The following is a 23,220-nucleotide window of genomic DNA, read 5'->3' on the forward strand; positions in this document are numbered from 1 at the left end:
AACAGAGGCCAGGCAGGTCTTGGGATTAGCACATCATTGCATCTGTGAATTCCATGCAAGGTCAGGGAAGGGAAGTTTCTGGGCCCACATTGCATCTTGTATATGCTCACTCAGTTGTGTCTCTTTGCCACCCCGTGGACTATAGCCCACCAGCCTCATAGTCAATAATAAATCATTGCTTGTTGGATGAATTTGGTGTGACTATGTATTCATTGTAAAATATGCATTCATTGTAAAATACCACCTTTGGAAGGCAGGAAGGATGGGGTTTTTAGCTCTCATATAGCTCTAACCGTGGGAGAGCTGACATGGGGGAAATGGCCAGATTTGCAGAGAGGTAGTCTCACATACCGCAAGCCTCAGCACCTGGTTGCTAGGCAACTGTCTCCACTGCAGGCTCACCCTCCTGAAGCTCATGAGTGGTGTGAAGGGGGTTAATGAGCAGTGGGTCCAGGAAAGCACCCCAAAGACCTTGCCAGATTTGGGCTTTGGCTTCATGTCAAATTCTTACCCCATCCCTAATGACCAAAATCCTTACACTCCAGGTTTAACTTCCTAGAAACTCTCTAGTCTCCTGGAACCTGGAATCTTGGCATCAACCCCCTCTCATAACTCCATCCATAACAGGGCTGGGATGTTGAATTGCTTTCAGTAGTCTCTGAGGAGCCTGGAGCCCAGACCCTAAGCACCATGACACGTGGCTAGGCCACACTCCAGCTGCGGACGTCGGGGAGCCAGCTAGGTGCCTGTATTTCTATTCTGCCTGTTGCCTGGAGTGGGACCCAATGAGTTTCTCCCTTGTTGGGGGATTAAATGACTACCTCTCTGACAAATAGTAAGTACTACATTTGCTGGTCCATTTCTTTTGTTCTAATTTTTTGGCAAGTTCCTTAAGTCACAGTGCCTTAGTTTTCTCACCTCTAACGGGATAATAATAGTACCCACCTCTCAGGGTTGATGTAAGAGCTGGGTGAGTTACCATACTGAAGAGGTTTAGAGGGAGGCCTCCAAAAGGATATGCCCACAGAGTAGTCCCTGGAACCTGGTCTGATAAGGCAAAAAAGAGCAAGGAAGAGCTTTTCCTAGATTATCTGGGTGGGTCTTAAATGTAGCCACATGTATCCTTACAAGACAGACATACAGAAGAGGAGGCAATGTGGCTGCTGAGGCAGAGATTGGAGTGATGTGGCCGCAAGGAATACCTGGAGCCCCCTGAGGCTGGAACAGTCAAGGACAGTCTCCCTGAGTGTCTCCAGAGGGAGCGTGGCACCACCCACACCTCAGGTTCAGACTTCCTACCTCCAGGACTGAGAGACAAGACATTTCTGTTGTTTTAAACCACTCAGTTGATGGCAATTTGTTACAGGAAAAGCAGGAAACTAATACACATACATAACACCATGGCATGCACTGAGCACTTGTTTTGTTAGTCAATTTGTTCTTAAGGTTAGGACACCAGTTTGAATGAGGCTTTAGCCACAATACTTCAGAAGATATGTTCCCAGTCAAGCAATTAGGCTTCCTCTCAAGGGTGAACTAAAGGTGTGTATTTGAGGGAGAAAATGGGATGGGGTGTACAAACCAGGAGATGAGGGCTCTGGAAAGTTTGACCTTAGGTTTGGAATTTAAACTGATTATTGGGATTTCCCTAGTGGCTCAGATGGTGAAGAATCTGCCTGTAATGCAGGAGACCCGGGTTCGATCCCTGGGTTGAAAAGATCCCCCAGAAAAGGGCATGGCTACCCACTCTAGTGTTCGTGCCTTGAGAATTCCATGAACAGAGGAGCCTGGGGTGGGGTACAGTCCATGGGATCGCAGAGAGTCGGACATGACTGAGTGACTTTTACTCACCAATTATAAATATACAAATAACAGGGATATAAAAACATTGTCTGGTAAAGGCGTGGATCTTTTATAATCCAAATGGGTTATGACTGGCCAGGGCCTCAGTGGTTTACCCTGTGGTCTGTACTGCTGTTTCTCTGAGTGGGATCTACACTTCAATCCTTCAGCGATGACACGCGTTCCTGCTGGGATGTTTGGACAAGTTATTTCCTCCCCCCATGGCTTTGAATTCCCCAAGTCTCTGCTGACTTTTAACCTGGTTGTGTCTTTTTAACTCAAGGAACATATATCTAAACCAGTGAGAGGCATTTTCATGGACAAAGCTCCTGAGGAGAATGATTTAAGGACAGGGCTGTCAAACTGCGTTCCTCAAGCCTCCACCAGGAATGCCGCCCAGATGCCTCCTGTGCATCTCAGAGGAGATGGACGGGCAGCAGTCAGACAGTGGGGAACACGACTGTGAGATGCTGAGAAATACAAGTGTGAGTGGACTGCTCTGATGGCCAGGAAAAGACGGGCTGCCAGATCTCCGTGAAACCACCCTTCTTTTATCTTCCTTCACCTTTAATTTAGGAAACACTGGTTAACGGAGAAGCCGAGAAGATGTGAAATTTTCTATCTGGCTACTTCTGTTCCTGAGTCCTTATGATTCTCAGAGCTGCCCCAACCCTAGACCACGATACACAACGTCTCTCTTATGGTAAGTTTCTTAGGTCTGATCTGTTAGAAATCCTGGTGATTCTATCTGCTCACTCTGTGCTGTTTCACATGGTAGTCTGGAGACTCGTGTGACTCTTTAAATGTAAACTAATTGAACTGAAATCAAATTTAAAATTCAGCTCTTAGTCCCACTCGCCACATGTCAAGTGCCCACTAGCCCTACTGGTCAGGACAGATAAAACACTTCTATCATCACAGAAAGTTCTTTTGGACAGAGACGTTCTAGTTATCCAAGATCAAAGTTAAAAATGTCAGGTTATGGAAGGGTGAGCCAGGGGGAATCTTTTATTCTCATTGCTTCAACTGATGAACATGGCAGGTACCTGCAGTGACCTTATCTAAAATACAGACAGACAGACAGACAAAGAGCACACCATGCCTTGTGACAATTCTAGTAATCATCATGTCACTTTTAGTGTCTCTTTTGGAGGATGTTATTTATTGTAAGACATCATTTTTATTAAATACAGTGTGGTACAAGAGACTTTCCATGTCAGGTTGAGAGAAGCTGGTCACATGATTTACAAACAAAACTTTTGTTGTTGTTGTTTTTTTAAGCACTGATATTCTGGTGTCACTTTGAAACCAGCCAAGATGCAGTGGGTCTTAATAAAGCAATGGACCTCCAAAAAGATTGCAAAACAAGAACCAGTAAGTATCAGTACAGAGACGTCACATTAAAAGGAAAATAAAGCAAATGAAAAGAGAGTTTTAAATACCAGGTCACAATTTAAGGGGCAGTATATCTTTAGATGTTGAAATGTGTGTATGTGTGTGTGGATATGGCCCGGATATATACAAACATCTCTCATGTACAGAAGCAGATCCAGAGACTATCCGCATCTCTAGGCAGATTTGTGAGGGATAGATAATGATCAGTGAATGCAAGGAACACTATTTCACCATAATTTAGTCATTTGTCCAGGGATTATATATTTAAAATCCACATTTAATTCAAAGACCTCATATTGAAACACTTCCAGCAGTTTTATACATGTTTAAAGCAACAGTAAGACATACAACCTGCAAGATGTAGGCCTTTACATTTCATTTTCTCCATGTTTTTTTCTCCCAGTTCAAACCTGTGGCAATTAGCAGCTTTTATTTTGCTTGCTCCAGTGTGTTGAACATTCAGCCTTCACTCAGGATCATTTTCATTAATGTACAGACCAAAGAAATAAACACAGACCTGGCCTAAAATGCATAGACTAAAAAAAATGGTATCTCATGTTTTCCCATTGCGTCTCCTGAGACGAATGTTAAGATGGCAAAGAGTTGCTTGGTTGCTCTTGTGAAATTCACAGTGTTTTGCCTGCAACACATATACATATATATATATATATATATATATATATTTTTTTTTTTTTTGCTTCTCTTTGTGTCTGTGATGAATGGAGCAAAGAAATATATACATAAATAAATAAATACATAAATAAATAAAAGTAAAAGAAAAAAAGGGAAAAAATACAAAAACTAAGGATATTCGAGAACCTTTGACTTATAGCAGCAGAGATCCATTCCAGCCCTGACAACAAGAACATACCCCTTCATATTTCTCTCCAAGTCCCTCCCACTGTGGATTCGTTAGAATATCATTTGCTGTCTCAACCTCAGAGTCTCTGCATCCTACCATCACGAATTGGGAAGAACCTGCTTTAACTGCTCACTTAGCCATCTGAGGAGTTGGGTCTCTGGCATTCCCCGTCATGAAATTTTCTGTAACAGTGATATAGGGCCATACTGACGCTCATCATGGGAAACAAAAAGTCCTCAAATGGGGAAAAAAGAAAAAAAGGAAAAAAAGAGCAAGAAAATTGAGGGTATGTGTGTCTGTAGTCATTTATTTAATTAGATACATGATTTCATGTTATTGGTATTATAGAAGGTCCAATGTGAAAAGGGAAAAGTTTAAAAAAAAAAGTCTATTCCTGACCAGGGGATCCTGTCGTCATGGTTCTTTGCGAAGGCCAGCGTTGTACACTGTTGTCTTTCGTGTTCCACTAGGATGTGGGAATTCACCTTGCAGGGGGGTCTTGGATCTCAGCACTGGCCTTCAGGACACTGGGCTCCCTACACTCCAGTGCGCTTCTGGAGTGCTCGGCCTCTGAAGACAAGTGTAAAGGGTTTTCAGTGGGACAGGTGAGCATAATACAAATAAATGTGCAAAAGGATTAAAAAAAATAAATTTTCCTTTTCTGGAACTTTACATAAGGAGATCTATTTCTAGCTGCATTTTCCTTTGCAAAGAGCCAGAAAAAAGGATTCGATGTAGTGGGATGGCTTCGATTCAGTTGTTATGGGAAGCACATTATCTTAAAAATGTCTCCCACCCATGCACAGAGTTGAAAAGTGTAATGGGGTCCTACCCACATGAAGAAGGGAAGCACTACCAGCAACATGACATTAAAAAGGTTTTGGTTATTCAGCAGATTTTAAGCAAATTATTCATACTGCACCCTACTTACAATTATGTCTATTACTGTGTGCCTATAAATTTATACATAAGCTCACAAACACACTATGCACGTGTGTTTGTCTATGTATAAATCAAGTATTTATAACACACATATAAATACATGGAAATACCACAGGGAGCGCTGCTGTGAACACATATTGTGAATTCTGATATCAACTTTTATAGCCTAGTTCAAAATGTTTCCTAAATAAGCCTGATTATGACATTGGTTCAGTGTGCAAAGGTTTAGCTGAAGCTATGAAGATGATTATATATCATGAGATCTCAGCTGCTTGCATCTCACATAATTCATTTCGCTCTTCTAATTCATATCCTACTTCATGAGTTTGTTAGCTAGCTTTCTCTTTCATACAGCTTGTTTATATATGAGAGTCTCTCGTGGACCAAATCATGAACTTCAGAGTCAAGAGTACTTAGATTAAGTCCCAGGGGTGCCTGGAGAGTTCTAGCATGTCATTTAATTTCCCCAAGTCTCAATTTCCTCACCTCTAAAAAATGGGAATAATTTGTCACCGTATGTGAAAAAAATGCTTGGGAAACTATGAAACAATGTATAAATGGAAACAACTGTCAGGCGAAGTTCAGGCTAGAGAATCGGGTTTGTCACCACTCCTGTTGGAGTTTTTAACGAATCTGATGGCAGGCCCTATTCTGTGACCTTTGCGCTGCTGAATTAGGTTGGCCCTTTTCTTAAAATTATAAGCATGAGAAGAGAGGATTCTGGAGAAACAAGGGTGGAGACTCGAAGATGGTTTGTGTTTCGTCCGGCGACTTTAAAAGCAATCTGGGATCCTTTCAATGTGAGACGTCTCTGCAGTCAGTACATACTCTTGAGACAACAGAGGAAAAAAATTAATAATAAGCAGCAATATAAATAACTATAAAACTTTGCACTTGCATAGAACCTTTCATTTCAAGACCTTGAGGGAGTCAGAAGGTAAGAAGAATTTTTTTTTTTTTTTTTTTTTGCTTTTTTCCTTCAGAGGAAAACACAGCACTGAAAGGGGAGGGGAATCCTTCCCTCCTCTCATCCTCTCTAAACAAATCCTTGCTCCAAAACTGCACAGCCCTCCTTTAATCTGAACCCTTCGAGTATTACCTCCTTTGCTTTCTGTTAAAATCAAACAAGTAACTTGTAGCTTCTTCCCCCAGAGCAGTTGGCCAGTTGCACAAAATGACGAACCTGTGGAGGTTTTCAGGTCATTGCTGATGAAATCTAGAGAAGTTTTATACACACCTGCCTCTTCTTACTGCTTCACAGGGTGCCACAGTGTTTTAACAGTACTATGGGTCTTTAATAGGATATATACATGCAGGTATATATCATGGAGATATGGCTTTCATTGTATTATTATGTGTGTGTTCCGGAGGGTTTTTTGTCATCAACCAAGAGAACAACTCAGCTCCCATGTCTCACAGGCCAGTGCAGAACTTGAAAGGACTATGGGGTTTGTCTTGTCCAACCCCCTTCATTTGACAACAGATACTACTGGGTTTCCTTTCGTTCTCTGTTAACGGATACTTCTGATTTTTTGAGAACTGGCTTTCAATGCCTATAATGGAAAATAAGGTGCTCCAGTAATTAAGGGCACAAGCAAAACCTAAACAGAGCACTTGCACCTTCAGAAACAAACATGAAATAAAATGACCTAAGTTGAATTCAAATCACTCCCTTTCAATCTGGCTCATATTATAAAGATGCCAAGTTAGCAAAATTCCCCTCACAGAGGGTAGCAAGTTTTCTTGAGGAACAGAAAAAATTTTCTTCCTTGGTATAACTGATCACCCAGGTAACTGTAAATTTCTATTTAAATTTACAACCTCTTTTTGCAAAACCCGTGACTATGCCCAGAAGCACACCTCCAAAGCTCAGTCTGGGCATAGCCTCCCATTGGTATGCTGTGCCTAATTTTTTATTTTTACTTTTTTAAAATGCAGTGAAAAGAACAAAACGGCCTATTGACAATGGAGGACATTTAGAATGAAACCACTCTCCCAACCAGAGCCCAGAGCAAGGTCTCGGCCTGTGTACACTGAACATCAATGCCACCCCAGGGTGGGCGAGTTTTCCACTCCCTTGGGGGCTGATTTTGCCCTTCCCCCAGCCCCACAGTGGGTGCGATGTCATTGAGGATATCCAAGTTTCAGGGTCCGTATTTATTAAGAACCCATCACCACCATACGACCCAGAAACATTTATACTCAGCTACTGAATTCAATTAACTTCCCGTAATTATTTAAGTTATACCTTTTACGGATCTGCTCTACCTATCAGGGGCATGATGTCTGGAGCGGTAGTTTATGCACACAAGGTATTAATTGACGAAGACCATGCACAGTTTTGCTTGCACAGTTGGATGGACGGGTGGGGTGGAGGGCAGGGGTCGAGGGGAGTGCTGTCTGTAAAGTTCAACGTAAGAGAAACTTGCCTCCGAGTTTAGAGCTTGTCCTCTCTTTTCCAAGTCAGTGGCTTTCCCATCTGACCCTGAAATGATCTCTGGACGAGAATCCACCTGAACTTGACAAAGGCTCCGTGGATAACACTTGGCAAAACAAACCAGTGCCACCACCACGGCCTACAAGGATGAGACTGTCAGAACGTGCTGTGTGCCATCTTGCCTCCCAGAAGCCGATTTTCTCTGTACTACACTCTAGCGTTTCCGGTGATGGGAAAAGAATAGTCCATGGCACAGAGTTCAACAGTCTTTATACTCCTCAGAAAGGTCCTTGGGGGAAGGTGCCCGATACATTCCTCCCAGCTACCAGTGGCTGGGTTTTCTTAAGTGGAAACCGACGCCAATAGATTCCAATGGTGTCTTTGTTCTTCCCATACTGTGGTTGATAATAAATCTTCTTTCTCTCTGGTCTTAATCTCCCAAGATAAAGGCTTCCCAAATTGAACACAAGGTTTCCGTTTTCATACACAGGCTTAAGCCATCCCAAAACAATAAGAACAGTAATAATAATAAATAAATAGAAGTGAATCCATAGAAACTCTCGGTGTCTGTACAGCAGAAGTGACAAAGTTTAAGTCAAATATTTGTTTTCCCTTTTTTTCATCCACATCAAAGGCAGGAATACAAGGCATTATCAGTTGTGGTGGGCAAACTGGAGTATCTGCTGATATGACAAATTAGGTTTGTTAAGGCTTTTGTCTATGCAGTTAATAGTAATGCAGACGCCAGATTGATTAAAAAAAGGTGGAGGTTGTGAAGCAAGGAAGACAAAAAATAAAGGGGGGAAAAAAAAAAAACTCGGGAATAAACCAAGGGAGATGGAAAGAGAGAAAGAGAATGCTAAAAAGAAGTCCATACTGTGTCTAAGAAGTACACGTCGCTTCCCTCGGAAAGCTTCTCGGTGTCTTTGTTGTTAATAGTGTCAGAGCGAAGAACAGCGGATTGATGGCATCGAGCGGCAGTTAAAAGGTGTTCATCCTCTCGGCCCAACTGAGGAAGTGCTTTGGGAAGGGCTGGTCTGGGGGAACGGGCCCTACCCTAGAATATCCAGGTAGACTGGAGATGCCTTGGCCAAGTTCTGAAGGAGGGTGTGGATGCCCTTGATGTTCTTCCGCATATGGGGCTCTCGCTGCCAGCACCCCAGCATCAGCTCGTAGACTTCCTGGGGGCACGTTCGAGGTCGCTGCAGGACGCGGCCCTGAGTGATGCACTCTATCACCTGGGTGGAATGGAGCACAGAGACAGGGTCAGACCAGAGGAAGAAGAATGTGGATGCAATAAATGTCAGTGCAAAAAGAGGGTTGCTTTAAAGAAACCCACTCAGTGTTTTTTTTTTGGAAGGAAGAGAGCAATTGCCCTAGGTTTGTATGTCATGGTTAATTTGATGGGTTCATATCCATTTTTCAAGTCACACTGATTTCACCAAAGTGGTGGAGAAATAATTTATCTAGATGGAACCCTCCCAAACCACACCCTGGAATTCCAATGGGTTTCAGTTGTACTGGCCTGAGATAGAACCAGGGTCACTTTTGTGCCAGGGAGTCCCAGGGTACAGAAATGAGCAGTCATTTTGGATAATGGAATTGGAAAAAAGACAGACTTGGACCTGAAGAAGTGAGGTGCCTGACCAAGAAGTAATGTTTAAATATAGACATAATTGCAAAAGGATTAGAAAAGAAAAACAAAATGCTTGAGTTTTTCACCAGAAGTAATGTACCAGCAAAATGTGCAAAAAAGGAGAGAAGCTTGAAAGCTTTTTGGAATAATACCAAAAAGCTAGCCGGACTCTCAGGGTGCCAAAATGCCACATCTGCTATCAATTTCCTAGATGAACAGCATGAGATGACTCCTGGATCCCCGCGCCAGAGAATCACAGGCACATCAGCAAATGCTGCTTTTCTCTTTCCAGAACTCTTACGTTTGGAGAGCGACCATGATACTTAGCTACATGGCAGGCCATGGGGAGGTGCTGCTCCCAACAAAGCCTCAGGGATGCCACAGGAGAGCGTTTCCCGACTTCCAGCCCAGGGATCTCTCTCGGTGTCAGCCCTCTAGGCATCTCGGTGCTGCTCGCCACACACGCACCTCGTTGTTCGACAGCTGGTACCAGGGCTGTTTCCCGTACGTGAAGATCTCCCACAACACGACCCCCAGGCTCCAGACGTCACTTTCGGTGGTGAACTTCCTGTACATGATGCTTTCCGGGGGCATCCAGCGGATGGGCAGCATCGTGTGGCCGCCGACCTGGCAGAAAAGGGGTAAGCAGGATGGCATCAGTCACCTGGAGACTCAGTTCCCATCATCAGGGGGAAAAGTGTGGAAGGGAGATGGGGTGCATTTCCCCCCTTTCCTTTATTTGTATTTATTAATTTTAACTGTTTATCAGGCATAAGGGAAATACAATTTGTTTATCCTCTCAAGCGAGAGACAGAGGGCAAAGAGTGGTCAAAGGAATTTTTCTCACACTGTTTGCAATTCTCTTTCTCAAAACTATATAGGGGCAGAGATCGTGATTGGGTGGATATTCATCTTGTATAAAACACAAACGCACATATTTTCCGTATGAGAATGACTTGATTATCTAATTAACAAGATAACCTTGGCCAGGATAACGAGGGTTCAGGATCCAAAATGACCCACCGAGGGACTCTGTTTCCTTAGCAAAGCCACAGCTTCCTTATGCTTTAAACGGTCAGGAGATCACACAGAGCTGGCTTGAACATCCTTGTCACAACCCAGCAATGGTCAGGGCAGAAATGACTATTCCCATTTTACAGATGAGGCAACTGAGGTTCAGGTTGCTACAGACACAAAGAAATCAGGCCTTTGAGCTCAAGACTTTACTATGGCACTTCAACTGAAGTGATTTACAAAAGTAAATAGGTAAGAGTGTAATAGGGAAGACTATTTTGTATTCCATTAAAAGTTAATCACTAAAGGGATGCTGCGTATAAGCTTAAATTATACATAATGGCCCATCTCTGGGAATCCTGCTTCCCAGCTAATGAGCATTAAGCTAAAATACCTTTGTTTAATTCACAGGAAACATCCTGACCAGGCCCTTTCTCCACTGCTGGGAGGAAGAAATTAACGCACCCCTCCAGAGGCAGATGGGAACCAGGAAATGCTTGACTTTATCCCCTCCCCTCTAGTATAAAAAAGTCTGAATTCTGACACAGGCAAGATGGTTCTTTGGGGCATGAGCCTACCATCTTCTTGGTCTGCTGGCCTTCTGAATAAAGTGATTATTCCTTGCTCCAACGACTCATATCTCGATTATTGGCCTGCAGTGCAGCGAGGAGTGCAAGCTTAGACTCAAAGACAAGTATGGGTTTTGAAAAGCCCATTTTAATAAAAAAACGCTAAGGCTGAGGCATTACATGGCAACAGCGTTAGAACAGGCGAAAAAAACTTTGACCAAAGAGATTTATTATTTCCTACTTCCTGGAGAAAAAGTAAGAATTCCATGTACAGGTTTGTAGCCCATCAAGGCTATCTGATTTTTGAACCGAGATCAGATTTATGCACCATAGGCCTGTGGGTGGCAGGTCCCACTTTTCATGCTGGTGAACCCCGGCACTACCTGCCCAGATGCCAAGCTGACATTGGGGCAGTGGGTGAGTTCATAGGACTTCAGGAATTAGACTTCCCTGACAACTGCCAGACCCTGAGTTCTGAGACCAATGCCACCAGTTTCTGCCTAATTACAATTCTCAGTGTCCCTTGGACAGCAAGGAGATCAAACTAGTCCATCCTAAAGGAAATCAACCCTGAATATTCATTGGAAGGACTGATGCTGAAGCTGAAGCTCCAATACTTTGGCCACCTGATGTGAAGAGTCGACTCATTTGAAAAGACCCTGATGCTGGGAAAGACTGAAGGTAGAAGGAGAAGGGGACAACAGAGGATGAGATGGTTGGGTGGCATCACTGACTCAATGGACATGACTTTGAGCAAACTCCAGGAAATAGTAAAGGACAGGGAGGCCTGAAGTGCTGCAGTCCATGGGGTCAAAAAGAGTCTGACATGACCAAGCAACAACAACAATAATTCTCATTTCTGACTCATTAAGGGAAGGAAATGGACTAACAGTGCCTAAAAAATGCTGCTCCACTCTGAAGTCCAAGGAGTAGAGAGTGTCAGAGATGTCTAATTTGTTTGGTAATTTCAAATGATGCTCTTATTAGCCAAGAAAGCACACATGTGAAAGGGTACCCACCTTTCTCTGTACAAAGAATACGAGTCTGACAAGTGGAGACATAACTTGCTGGCACAGGGTTAAGGTGCCCCTGTAGTTTTACATTTCAGGATTTTAAGGCATCAAAAGTTCAGGTGCTAAGTGTGGGCTTGTTGCCTTCCATCAGATTCCAATTTCATCACTCTTTCCTCATTCTGCAGGAACAGGCAGTCACTGTTAAATGACCACTGGAGCTGCCTGGACATGCCTGTAAGTGATGACGGTACTCACTGCCAGGGTTGGTGTCTAAAACACAACCTCTACAACCCAGGTTGAGCAGAAAGGATGCTGGTGGTACTGATGGATATCCGCCCGGCTCTGCAACCCTGAAATCCCATGTACCCAGGACTTAGGGAAAGGAAATCTACCAACATTTTCAGATACTTACAAACACTGGGGACACCAAGCTGGTATGGGCTGCTGGCAGCCCACACCCAGCACCAATGTGGGTGGCAGGGTGGGGAGCTATGTAGTGCAGAGTGACATGGAGTGAGAGGTCTCTGCCTAGCTTTATAGTGAAAAGATATAATTCTATCTTTTATGGGAATAGTGAAATTATTGAAGTTGAAATATTGAAATTAGAATTAGAAAAATGTTGAAATCAGATAATGCATGCTCAGTTGCTTCAGTAGTGTCTGACTCTTTGTGATCCCATGGATTATAGCCCATCAGATTCCTCTGTCCATGGGATTCTCCAGGCAAGAATACATCCAATGAATAGTTGGTCTGTGGTAGTAAAGAGAAGACAGGGATATTATGGGCCAGTGTGGTGTTCTTTTGGATACCTGACCCCCAAAGTATTAAGAGCTAGCTCTCCACACTTGCTCTTAGGTCAGACTCTTCCCAGGTGGCACAGTGGTAAACAATCCGCCTGCCAGTGCAGGAGACATGGGTTCAATCCCTGGGTGGAGAAGATCCCCTGGAGGAGGAAATGGCCAGTATTCTTGCCTGGAAAATTCCATGGACAGCAGAGCCTGGAGGGCTAGAGTCCATGGAGTTGCAAAGAGCTGGACACAATTGACCACACACACACACACACACACACACACACACACACTCCACATGTGTTCCTAGGTCAGAAGTGTCAAATATACCATAATCTGTAACCTTCCTCATTTCTTGAAGATCCATAATGAACAGAATTCCCTTGAAGTGTACCAGGAGTTTGGCAGAAAGAATAGATTTAACTTTGTTTAACTTAGGGAACTGAATTAATATAAATGTGTTTTTGTAGGGGAGAAAGAGAGAGAAAGAGCCACTTACATACATTCCTAGAACTAGACAGTACAAATCCCACTTTGGGACACATTAAACTATGAAGATGTCAGGCTTTTGTTTTCTTTGTGTGTTCCCAGCTGTGGTGCAGTGGACAATACTCAACTCATGAATTTAGATGGGGGCCAAAAAGGTACAGATTTCCAGTTGTAAAATAAATAAGTCCTGGGGTTACAATGTACAGCATGGTGACTATAGTAAATAACACTATATTGCATATTTGAAAGTAGATCCTGAAAGTTTTCATCACAACAACAACAAAAAATTTACCTATGTTAAGTAGACAGATATTATTAACTAGATTTATTCTGTGGTAGTCATTTTGCAGTACATACAAATATCAATTAGTTATATTGTCTACAAATAGAAGGGCTTCCCTGGTGGCTCAGTCAGTAAAGAACCTGCTGCAATGCAGGAGGCTGCCTGCAATGCAAGAGACCAGGGTTCAGTTCCTGGGTCAGGAAGATCCCCTGGAGAAGGAAATGGCAATCCACTCTAGTATTCTTACCTGGGAAATCCCATGGACAGAGGACCCTGGTGGGCTACAGTCCATGGGGTTGCAAGAGTCAGGCATAACTTAGCAACTAAACCACCAGACAAATAGAATGATATATGTCAAGTATACTTCAATTTAAAAAGCAAAATAGGAAATTCCCTGGTGGTCTAGTGGTTAAGACCCTGAATTTTCACTGCAGGGGCACAGGTTTGATCCCTGGTCTGGGAACTAACTCACATGCCACAAATGAAACTCTGGGCTCCAATACATACTACTCCATGTACTATTTCCTAGCTGGATAAACTTAACCAGTTGCCAAACCTCTCTGTGTCCTAGTTTTTCCAACTATAAAATGTGGGTAATAAACAATATATACCTCCTAGGGTTATCACAAGCTAAATACTCAAGCAGACAATATTTGTGAGGGCTTTTTATGAGTTTTAATGCACTAAATGATTTCTAGGTGTTGCTTCTTTCGCTGGAGGCTTTATTATCTAATTCTCCCAAAGGGAAGCAGCCATTCTAGACACATTAAGAAGAGTCAACATTAATGGTTTCCCATGTTCCTCCCTTGGCAATGACCAGTGCTGTGGGGCACCTCTCATTACAACACCTACTCTTAAGGCTTCTCTGCCCTGTGTTGCTCATGGCCAAGGAAAAGGCTCCTGTGTCCTTTAAAGGAGAAAAAAAAAAGATGGAAACTTTGATTTACATGTTTTCCCATCTGATCATTTATTTTACACTTGCAGTCTCTTTGGGACAGATTTTTCACTCTAATGTTTCCAAGAACCCCCTCTGAGATTTCACACATGCCATTATAAATAATGCTCTCCTTGTTCTAATGTCAAATGGGCCAGTGGTGGGAGCATCTAATAAAAATTCAGACAGGGTTCACGAGTTTCCTAAACCCATTTAGAACCTTTCTGAGTATTTCTTTTGCCACCTTTTCTCAGGATTTTGGATCATGTCACAAAAGTGGCCCCCAAAAAAATAAAAAGAAAGAGCCACCCTGGTTACAAAATACTGTCACATTCCAGCCACAGTCACTGGGTGGTTTTTGGATCTCACACCACCACATACTGTGCAGCGACAAACACAATGAGATATTTGTCCTGCGTTGTGCAACTTGGCAGTCGGCCCTCACACTCTTGCTTAAATATTTGTGAGATGGAAAGTGATCCCAAGTATGACATGGGGAGTCAAAACTGCTGCTCTGGTGCCAGGAGAGACCTTCCAGTGATCAACCTTGGTCAGGAATGTGCTCGTCACTAAAGGTACCAGAAGGAGCTGATACAACATGGGAAGTCCACTTAGCTAGGGAGCTGACTTGGCTTACAGTTTTTATTTTCCTCAACCCAAGAGACTGGAATTTTAGCTCTGTAATTAACCACTTGCCACTACTTTCCCACCATAATCATCTGTCAACACACAGCAGCTTACCTTTACAAAGAATTTCTGCTCAGTGATTTCACTTGAACCCACTAATTACCCTCTTGAGTAGACATCGGCTTGCCTTCATATTGTAAATAATGCCCCCAAATTCAGAGAGCTGAAGTGGCTTATCTAGAGCCGTACCTGTAACTCCTCCCCCAGGACACCTTGTGGTTCATTCTGATGGCTGACTTTGTGTTTCCGGCTTCTGCAGTCTCCAATCCGTGCCCTGAATTCAGCCAGCAAACAGCTGTGGCTCCTCACCCAGGCCAAACCTACTCGTGCCTTTTGGAAAGTTTGATCTATTTTTCTTTTTTTTTTAATTAATTAATTTATTTATTTTACTTTACAATATTGTATTGGTTTTGCCATACATTTTTTTCTACCTGCTCTGGAATGTCTCTTAAAGGCAAGTTCAAGTTCCATCACTTCAAGGAACTTATCCTCCCTGCTATAGCTCAGCGATATTCATAAGTGCCACAGTACCCAGCATGCCTTAGCACAGCTCTGGTAACACTGAGGGCACTCCCTATTCTTGCTAATGGATCACATGCCCAAGAGGGAAGGGTGCCGATCGATCACTTAACGGCTGGCAAGGCATGGGGGGCATTGGTTGGTAAGCAGACCATATCTTTGAGTTTCTTCCGAGTGTTGATATTTGGGGAAGAATTTTCAATGTGTTCCTTTGAAAAGATCAGCGTAGTACTTTCCCATCCATTTGCCAATATCTCTAAACTCTTCATTGAACTGCCCTGAGATTAAATGGTTGGAAACTGCCTTACCTAATAGATGCCCCAAATAAGAACCATTCAGTGAAATTCAAATCTTCTTAATAAAATGTAATCCAGAATACTGGTGTTCACAGGGAGTATAAAAACTCTCTAAGTTGTATATGAAATCCCATTCATTCCTCAGTACAACCTAGACATTAATGTACAATTCTGTACATTACCATCTGTACAGTAGACGGGGCAGTCTGTGGTGCAGACTTCATGCTAGTTGATCTGGGAATGAAGTTTAGGGAGATGTCATAATGAGTAACATGAGGGAATATTGCTCTGTAAGACGGTCACTGACATGTCATATCCTCTGAAGTTGGAGGCAAAGGACAGAAACTTAGACTTGGAAAGTTAAATGATGGAAAAGGAAAGACTGGCTGGCCATCAAGGCTGCTAATCATTGTGACTTGCTTAAATCAGTGAAGCTAATCAGAACAATGTCTGGAGCCAGTGACCATAAAGAAAAAAAATTCCATACTGCCTAAAGTAAATTAACTTATAGAAAATAATGGATTCTGTCATTAAAACATCTATGAAAAGAACTGTTTGTTTGGTTCTAAATATTTATTTCTATGACACCTCATAATTTTGATGGTGACATGTATAGGATGATCTGGTTAAAAAAGTAAACTGTTCTTGGAAAAATACCTAGACCTAAGAATCCTTTAAATCTATGTATTTGAAAGGTGTTAAAACAATAAATCCTGGACAAAATACTAAAAGGGCCTTCGTAAAACTGTCTTGTGTCAGAAATTTTGTGTCACAATATTTATTTCTTACCCAAGAAATACTCTTTGGGTACAAACTCTTTGGTCATTAGGTTGTAGATTGTGGAAATTTCCCCATTGCTTAACGTGCAATGGATTTATTTTTCTACATTGAGAAACTAGGATGTAGGAAGGTCAAGGAACTTGCTGAGCAAGTGGAGACATGAATTGGTGACCAGCAGTATTGAAGCCAGCTTTCTAATCCACTATTATTTGGAGCTTAGGTTCTTTCTTATTATTTTCTTTTTAACAAATACACAAAGCATCTCTATCCTTGGTATAAGCTGAAGAGGAACACGCAATCTGTTTTCCAGGTACCCTGTGTTGATGAGAGGCGATAACAAGCTTAGCTCTTGTTCTCCTGTTGAGCTTCAGGTAAAACACATCTACCATCTTCCTTGCTCCCTCACTGTCTCTCTTCTCTGACAGCATCTATCCCTTTCAGTGTGGATCCTCCCACTCTATCTCTGAGTCCCTTTCTCTGAATCTTCTCTCAAATCTCACTTGTCCAGTCCCCTTTCAAATGCCAACACTGCCCTTTGTTTTGCCTAGTTCTTTTATCTCCCAAAGCATCATTCCTGTCCTCCCCACAGCTCATTCTCCAACCATGGTGATGCTTACTCTCCCCTCTGTGAATCTCAGAGGCATGGCGGCAGGCTGGAGCTCTTCTATAGATCCAAAGCAAGTGCCCAGCTGGCTTTGTAAACACTGATGATTTAAAAGTGAATAAAGTGGCTCAATGGTAAAGAAGAAGAATCTGCCTGCCAATACAAGAGATGTGGGTTCATTACCCTGGTTAGGAAGATCCCCTGGAGAAGGAAAGGGCAACCCACTCCAATGTTGGGAAATCCCATGGACAGAGGAGCCTGGTGGGCTATGGTTCATGAGGTCACAAAGACTTGGACATGATTTAGCAACTAAACAACAACAACACAGCTAATGTGGGACCTTCTAAAGTCAAGTAGCAAAGATCAACGATGCCTGGGAGGCCACGTTCAACTTGTGGTCTTTAGTGAGTGAGTGATAACTTATTTGGAAGCCAAACATTTTACTCCCTTAGAAACATGCAGGCCAAAGGGCAAGCCCCATTAAGGGATGATTAGCTGTCAGAGGCTTTTGGCTGCATTAAATATTGAAGAAACTCCTGGATCTCCTGGTCACACTCTACACCCACTTGCTTTGTTTCTGCAGTTTCTCCTGAGCTGTTCCTTAAAAATTCATGATATCTGGAAATTTTAAGAAATAGTTGGATCTTATGTATTTATTTATTATGTACTGCATCTGTAATAGGAAGTTAAAAAAAAAAGGGAGAGAGAAACAATTTGTGCAAAATCTTCTCCTTGGAGAACCTGGACCACTGTGGTCAGACTGCAAACACTTTATGACCATATCCAAGATCACATCTCCTATTACAAAGAGTGATGGGTGCTTCTGTGGCTTGTGGCTACCAAACCAGAAGATACTTCATGGGAAGTGATTTAGCTCTTCCTAGATGTTGTGAATGAATAGAGCTCCGTGAACACAGCCATGAATGAATGGGGTCAGGAGGAGTGCCAGGGATAGCTTGGTCACCCTCTCTCTTCCAGCGGGAAATGATTATTGCCTTACCTGAGACTGCTGTCACTTGCAGCCTAGAAAATCTTTCATTATCTTTTATCAGTCTGGTCATAGAGGGTGTGACATTAATTTCAAGCCAAGTGGTTTCTGGATTAGTCAAAATATTTTCTGAATATTTTTTCCCATTGAGAATTCATTTTGTCTTTATTCCACCATGAAATAATAATATAAATAGTGGGAAAATACCTTCTGTTTGTATACATTTTCTGCTTTTTCATAGCACTTCCATATCTATTAGTTGTATAATAATGGTACATACCTCAGAATATGGTTATGAAGATTAGATGAGTTGATATTAGAAAAGCTTTGTGGTGCCACAGTGTGATAATTTGTATGACATTCTTGAGAAGATAGAACTATAGGCCTAGAAAAACTATGGTTGTCAGGGCCTGGGAATTTGGATGGGAGCTTGTCTTACAGATGTATGAGGGAAGTGGGGGTGGTGATGACCATGTTCTGAACTCTGATTGTGGCGGCAGTTAAAGGACTGTGTTTGCCAAAACTCAAAACTGTACACTAAAAAGGTCAATTTAACTATATGCCATAAAGCTCTTAGAATAAGACCTGGTACACATTAATAACAAAAGTACAAACCATATAAGCTATTGTTACGCTAAGAATTTGATTCGCTGATAATCTTTTGGGGTAAGCCAAGCATGTCCTTTCATCTCAGTTTAAGAGATGAGGAATCTCTGGTCCCAGAGGCAAAGTGACCTACCAGAGACCATACAGGTCAGAAGGCAGAGTCTACACCAGGACCCATCTCTCCAGAAGCATTCTGCCTCCAGTCTGACATGGAGTCAGACTCAGGTCTAGGAAAGGCTCTCTGCATTTATTTGCTGAGGCTGCCATAACAAAATGCCACAGACTGGGGAGCTAAAACAAGACATTTATTTTCTTACAGTACTAGAACCCAGCATCAAGTTTCCAGCCAGTTCAGTCTCCGGTGAGAGCTCTGGTTTACCAGCAACTTTGTGTAGCTTGTGTGAGTGCGGGCAGAGTGTGAGCTTTTGATGTCTCTTCTTATAAGGACACTAATCCTGCTGATGGGGCCCCACTCTGTGACCTCATTTGACTTCAGTTACTTCCTCAGAGACTGTGTTTAAATGCAGCCACATAGGGGTTAGGGCTTCAAACCTAAATTTGGTGGGGAGAGACACACTCAGTCCACAGCACTCTGCTTGCCACTGCTCCCCCTTCTGATTCCAGCACACTCCCACGAGGAGCAAGAACAGCTCCAAAAAGGAGAAGATGCACAATTCTGATCCAGAAGGCAGATCTGTAGTCCTCGGTCAGCATTTTCAGGGCTTCCCAAGTGGTGCTAGCCGTAAAGGACTCACCTCCCCGTGCAGGTAGACAAGAGATGCGAGTTCAATCCCTGGGTCAGGAAGACCCCCTGGAGGAGGGCATGGCAACCCACTCCAGTATTCTTGCCTGAAGAATCCCATGGACAGAGGAGCCTGGCAGGCTGCATTCCATAGGGTCACAAAGAGTTGGACACAACAGAAGCAACTTCACACACACATCAGTTTTTTCATGCCTGCAAGTGAAGGCCCAAGCCACTGCTCTCTTCCCTTCCTGGGTAGTTCTCGACAGTTTCCCTGTTATCTGCTGATTCCAGAGCTTAACAGATGCTGTTTTTCCATAGCAACCCCAGATTCAGCTTGTTTCCCTGCAAACCTCAGGGCAATCTCAGTCCTCATCTTGTCCACCACCTCCACCCCAGCTCCTCTGGGGGTAGCTAAGAGAGAGTAAGCAGACCCTGGGACTTCCCCACCATTTGTAGATAAAGAGAAGGACTTCCCAGACTCCATGTCACCTCAAGTGACATCCCTCATGGGTCCTGCTGCTCCTGCTTGTGCTCTCTGTACCATTTCAAGAGCCAACCACCCCAGCCTTAGAAGTGAGTGTAGTTTTCACTTGATTTTACATTTGCTCCAATCAGGAGCAAAGAAGTCTTCTCTCAGTAAAGCTTAAAACTGCAATTTTTAAGCTTAACCGATGTTTAAGAATCACATTGGGATCCAGAAACGAGGATTCCTCATTTTATCAAGAAAATGAAATTAAACAGTACACCAGTCCTGAGCACTTGTCTCATGCATCCAACCTGGCGATCTGTTTCACACTTGATAATATACATGTTTCCACTGTTTATAATAGCCAGGACATGGAAGCAACCTAGATGCCCATCAGCAGACGAATGGATAAGAAAGTTATGGTACATATACACAATGGAATATTACTCAGCCATTAAAGAGAATACATTTCAATCAGTTCTAATGAGATGGATGAAACTGGAGCCCATTATACAGAGTGAAGTAAGCCAGAAAGATAAACACCAATACAGTATACTAACACATATATATGGAATTTAAAAAGATGGTAATGATAACCCTATATGCAGGACAGAAAAAGAGACACAGATGTATAGAACAGACTTTTGGACTCTGTGGGAGAAGGCAAGGGAGGGAGGTGGGAGGGGGGATCAGGATGGGGAACACATGTAAATCCATGGCTGATACATGTCAATGTATGGCAGAAACCACTACAATATTGTAAAATAATTAGCCTCCAACTAATAAAAATAAATGAAAAACAACAACAACAACAAAGAAAATGAAATTAAACAGTGATAACATCCCCCTTTCTCTGACTGCCTCACCACGCCTTATCCCACTAACTCTTATCCATTTTGATGGGGAGTTTCCCAAGTGGACCAATGGGAGGATGAAGCCTTTGGAAATAATGAAGACAGCAGGCAGCCTGACGTGTGGTCCCTGTACCCCTACATCACTCAGCAATGGGAACTTGTACATTCTAACGATACACGCCTCATCCACCTGCCATTATTTTAGTGTTCAATATAACTGAGCTTACAGCCTCTTAAGCATTATGGGTTTTAGCCCAAGAGATCATCTGACTCTTTAGTACTTGAGACCAAAGCACTGCATCCTTTCATAGTGAAAAGCCAACAGGGACCGACCAGTCACAAGCAAAAGCAACCAGGAAAGCAGAAACTATATAGATTCGTGTCACTGTCTAGGTGATCACATTATGTCAGTTTAGTTCCAAAATTCCAATGTGAAATTGCTCTATGGAAATAACTCAGAAAGGATGGATTCCGGCTAACTTTAAGTAAAGGAGGAAATCAGTGATTTTCCAACAGTGTAGGTGGGGAGGGGAAAGCTTCTCTGTACTACAAACAGCATTCTCAATATCAGTGGTAGCTACTGTGATTCTTGCTCTTCTCAAGGCATTCTGTTTAGTACACGGGCAGATAAGGTTTCTGGTTGGACACCACACATCTGTCCCACCATTAACCCCAGCTTGTTAGTTAACACTGAGGACCCTGTCAGAATGCACATTCCACCATTAACCAGAGATGAGGACTTAATACACCAGAGCCCGTTAAAAATAAGTAAGTTATCTTTCTTCCCAGTTCATTCTGATACAGAAACTGATGTCTGTGTCCACGTGAATGTAACATTAGTGGGAAAGTTGCTTTCTCCAGGGAGCTCTGAATGCCTGCCTGGCATCATTATGGTCCTTTTCTGCTATGTCTGTGATATATGAAATGTGCAGCGATTGTGACCTTGGTTATAAAAGACACGGTGATTTCCTAGGATGATTGTGAAAGCTAAGAAGTCATGTAACACAAGTAACTCTCAATTACAGAGTCCCCATGCTGTGCATGATGTTCTGTGCTAAAGACAATACTCACACTTAAATTTCATTTTTTCATACCTCTTCCAACATACCTACAGATAAAATATACCCATAGAAAATGCACATATTATAAGAAGCAGCTGTTTTGTAATTGTGAAACTGAAATGCAGTTTCTGACCAGCAGCTTTTCTTTTCAGAGTGGACAGCAAACAATTAATAACAGTGGCTGCTGAGTGTCATGGAAAATCAGTGTCTCTGGATGCCTCTTAAGCCATCCCACCGAACCACCTACAACTTCAGAAAGAAGTAAAAGACCAGCGGTTGGGGAGGACCTGGGACCATGTGTCTACAGGCCTAGCACAAGCTGCTTATGGCCACTGTGGAATTTCTTTAAAGAAATTTAAAGATAAATAAAGAGTTTATTTCATCTTTAACACCTTATATAACTGTTGCATTCGATTCCACAGCACATTAAGAAAAGTGATGATTTCTCCCTAAATCATGTATTAAAATTGATACTTCAGAAACCTAGGTCATGCTGATTTTGTACCTTCATGAGTTCCTGTTCTGGACATGCCAACTTGTGTCCAGAGTCTAGGCAGATACCTGTATGAGAGGCATTGGTGGCAGAAAGCAAAGGCTTTTCGAGTCAACAGATCTGGTTTCTTACTCTAGCTCAGCTAGTTACTAAGTGAGTGTAAATAAATTACTTCCTATCATAGTATCTTTCATCATATATACATAGGAATAAAATCTTATAAGCCTGAATCAAGCCTATACCCTTTCCCAACAGGCTAAGTTCTAGAAAAGCTGGTAAACAGCCCAGTGGCCAGAAACAGGCAAAAAGAAATATTCTAGCAGTCACTTTGGGGTGACAATGATAAGCCTGCACCAGGATCCTACACAGTCCTGAGGGGCCCCTTTCCCACTGTGGTCCATGTAGACCCTCCCTCCTGGGGGTGCCCAGCATGGTGTCCTGCATCACAGCTTGGGGGTCTTCTCTGGTGCTGACAAGACTCTCCATGTGACTTTGGCCAAGGCATCACCTCCCTCTAAGTCCTAGGTTTTTCACATATAGAAGAGAGACCCTGTCGTTATCTGTGAGGCTCCAGTGAGGCAGCTGAGATAAAATGTCTTACATGGTAATACTTGATCCACATGGCTTTATTTTAGTACATATCGACTCACTTGCATTTAAGTACCACATGCACTGTGGGGAAACAACGTTGGATGAGATTAGGTCCTTGCCCTCGGGAGCTCGCTCTATAATCATAACACAAGCTGGGGAATTGATGCTATGGTGGAAATGTGACCAGCGGCTAGGGCTTGTACACTGGTGACTTTTGGTCCACTCCTTAATCTACTCTTGCTTCCAGCCCCCTTCCATTTAGAAGTTGATATTAGGATGCCTGAACATTTGCCACTGTGTCCAGAGGGTCACAGGAAAGGGAGAGT

General features: G+C 42.8%; 1 protein-coding gene across 1 annotated transcript in view; it reads right to left on the bottom strand.

Annotated features, from left to right (window-relative positions):
- Window positions 1-8,530: 8,530 nt before the first annotated feature.
- The window catches only part of NTRK2 (neurotrophic receptor tyrosine kinase 2), a 382,689-nt gene continuing 367,999 nt past the window's right edge, over window positions 8,531-23,220 (bottom strand). The window contains exons 18-19 of the mRNA XM_061163735.1: window positions 9,583-9,741; window positions 8,531-8,716 (exon numbers count right to left, since the gene is read on the bottom strand). Of these exons, the coding sequence (XP_061019718.1) occupies window positions 8,531-8,716; window positions 9,583-9,741 (345 nt within the window). The remainder of the gene's footprint in view (window positions 8,717-9,582; window positions 9,742-23,220) is intronic.

Source organism: Dama dama, chromosome 16, assembly GCF_033118175.1.
Source record: "Dama dama isolate Ldn47 chromosome 16, ASM3311817v1, whole genome shotgun sequence".
NCBI lineage: Eukaryota > Metazoa > Chordata > Mammalia > Artiodactyla > Cervidae > Dama > Dama dama.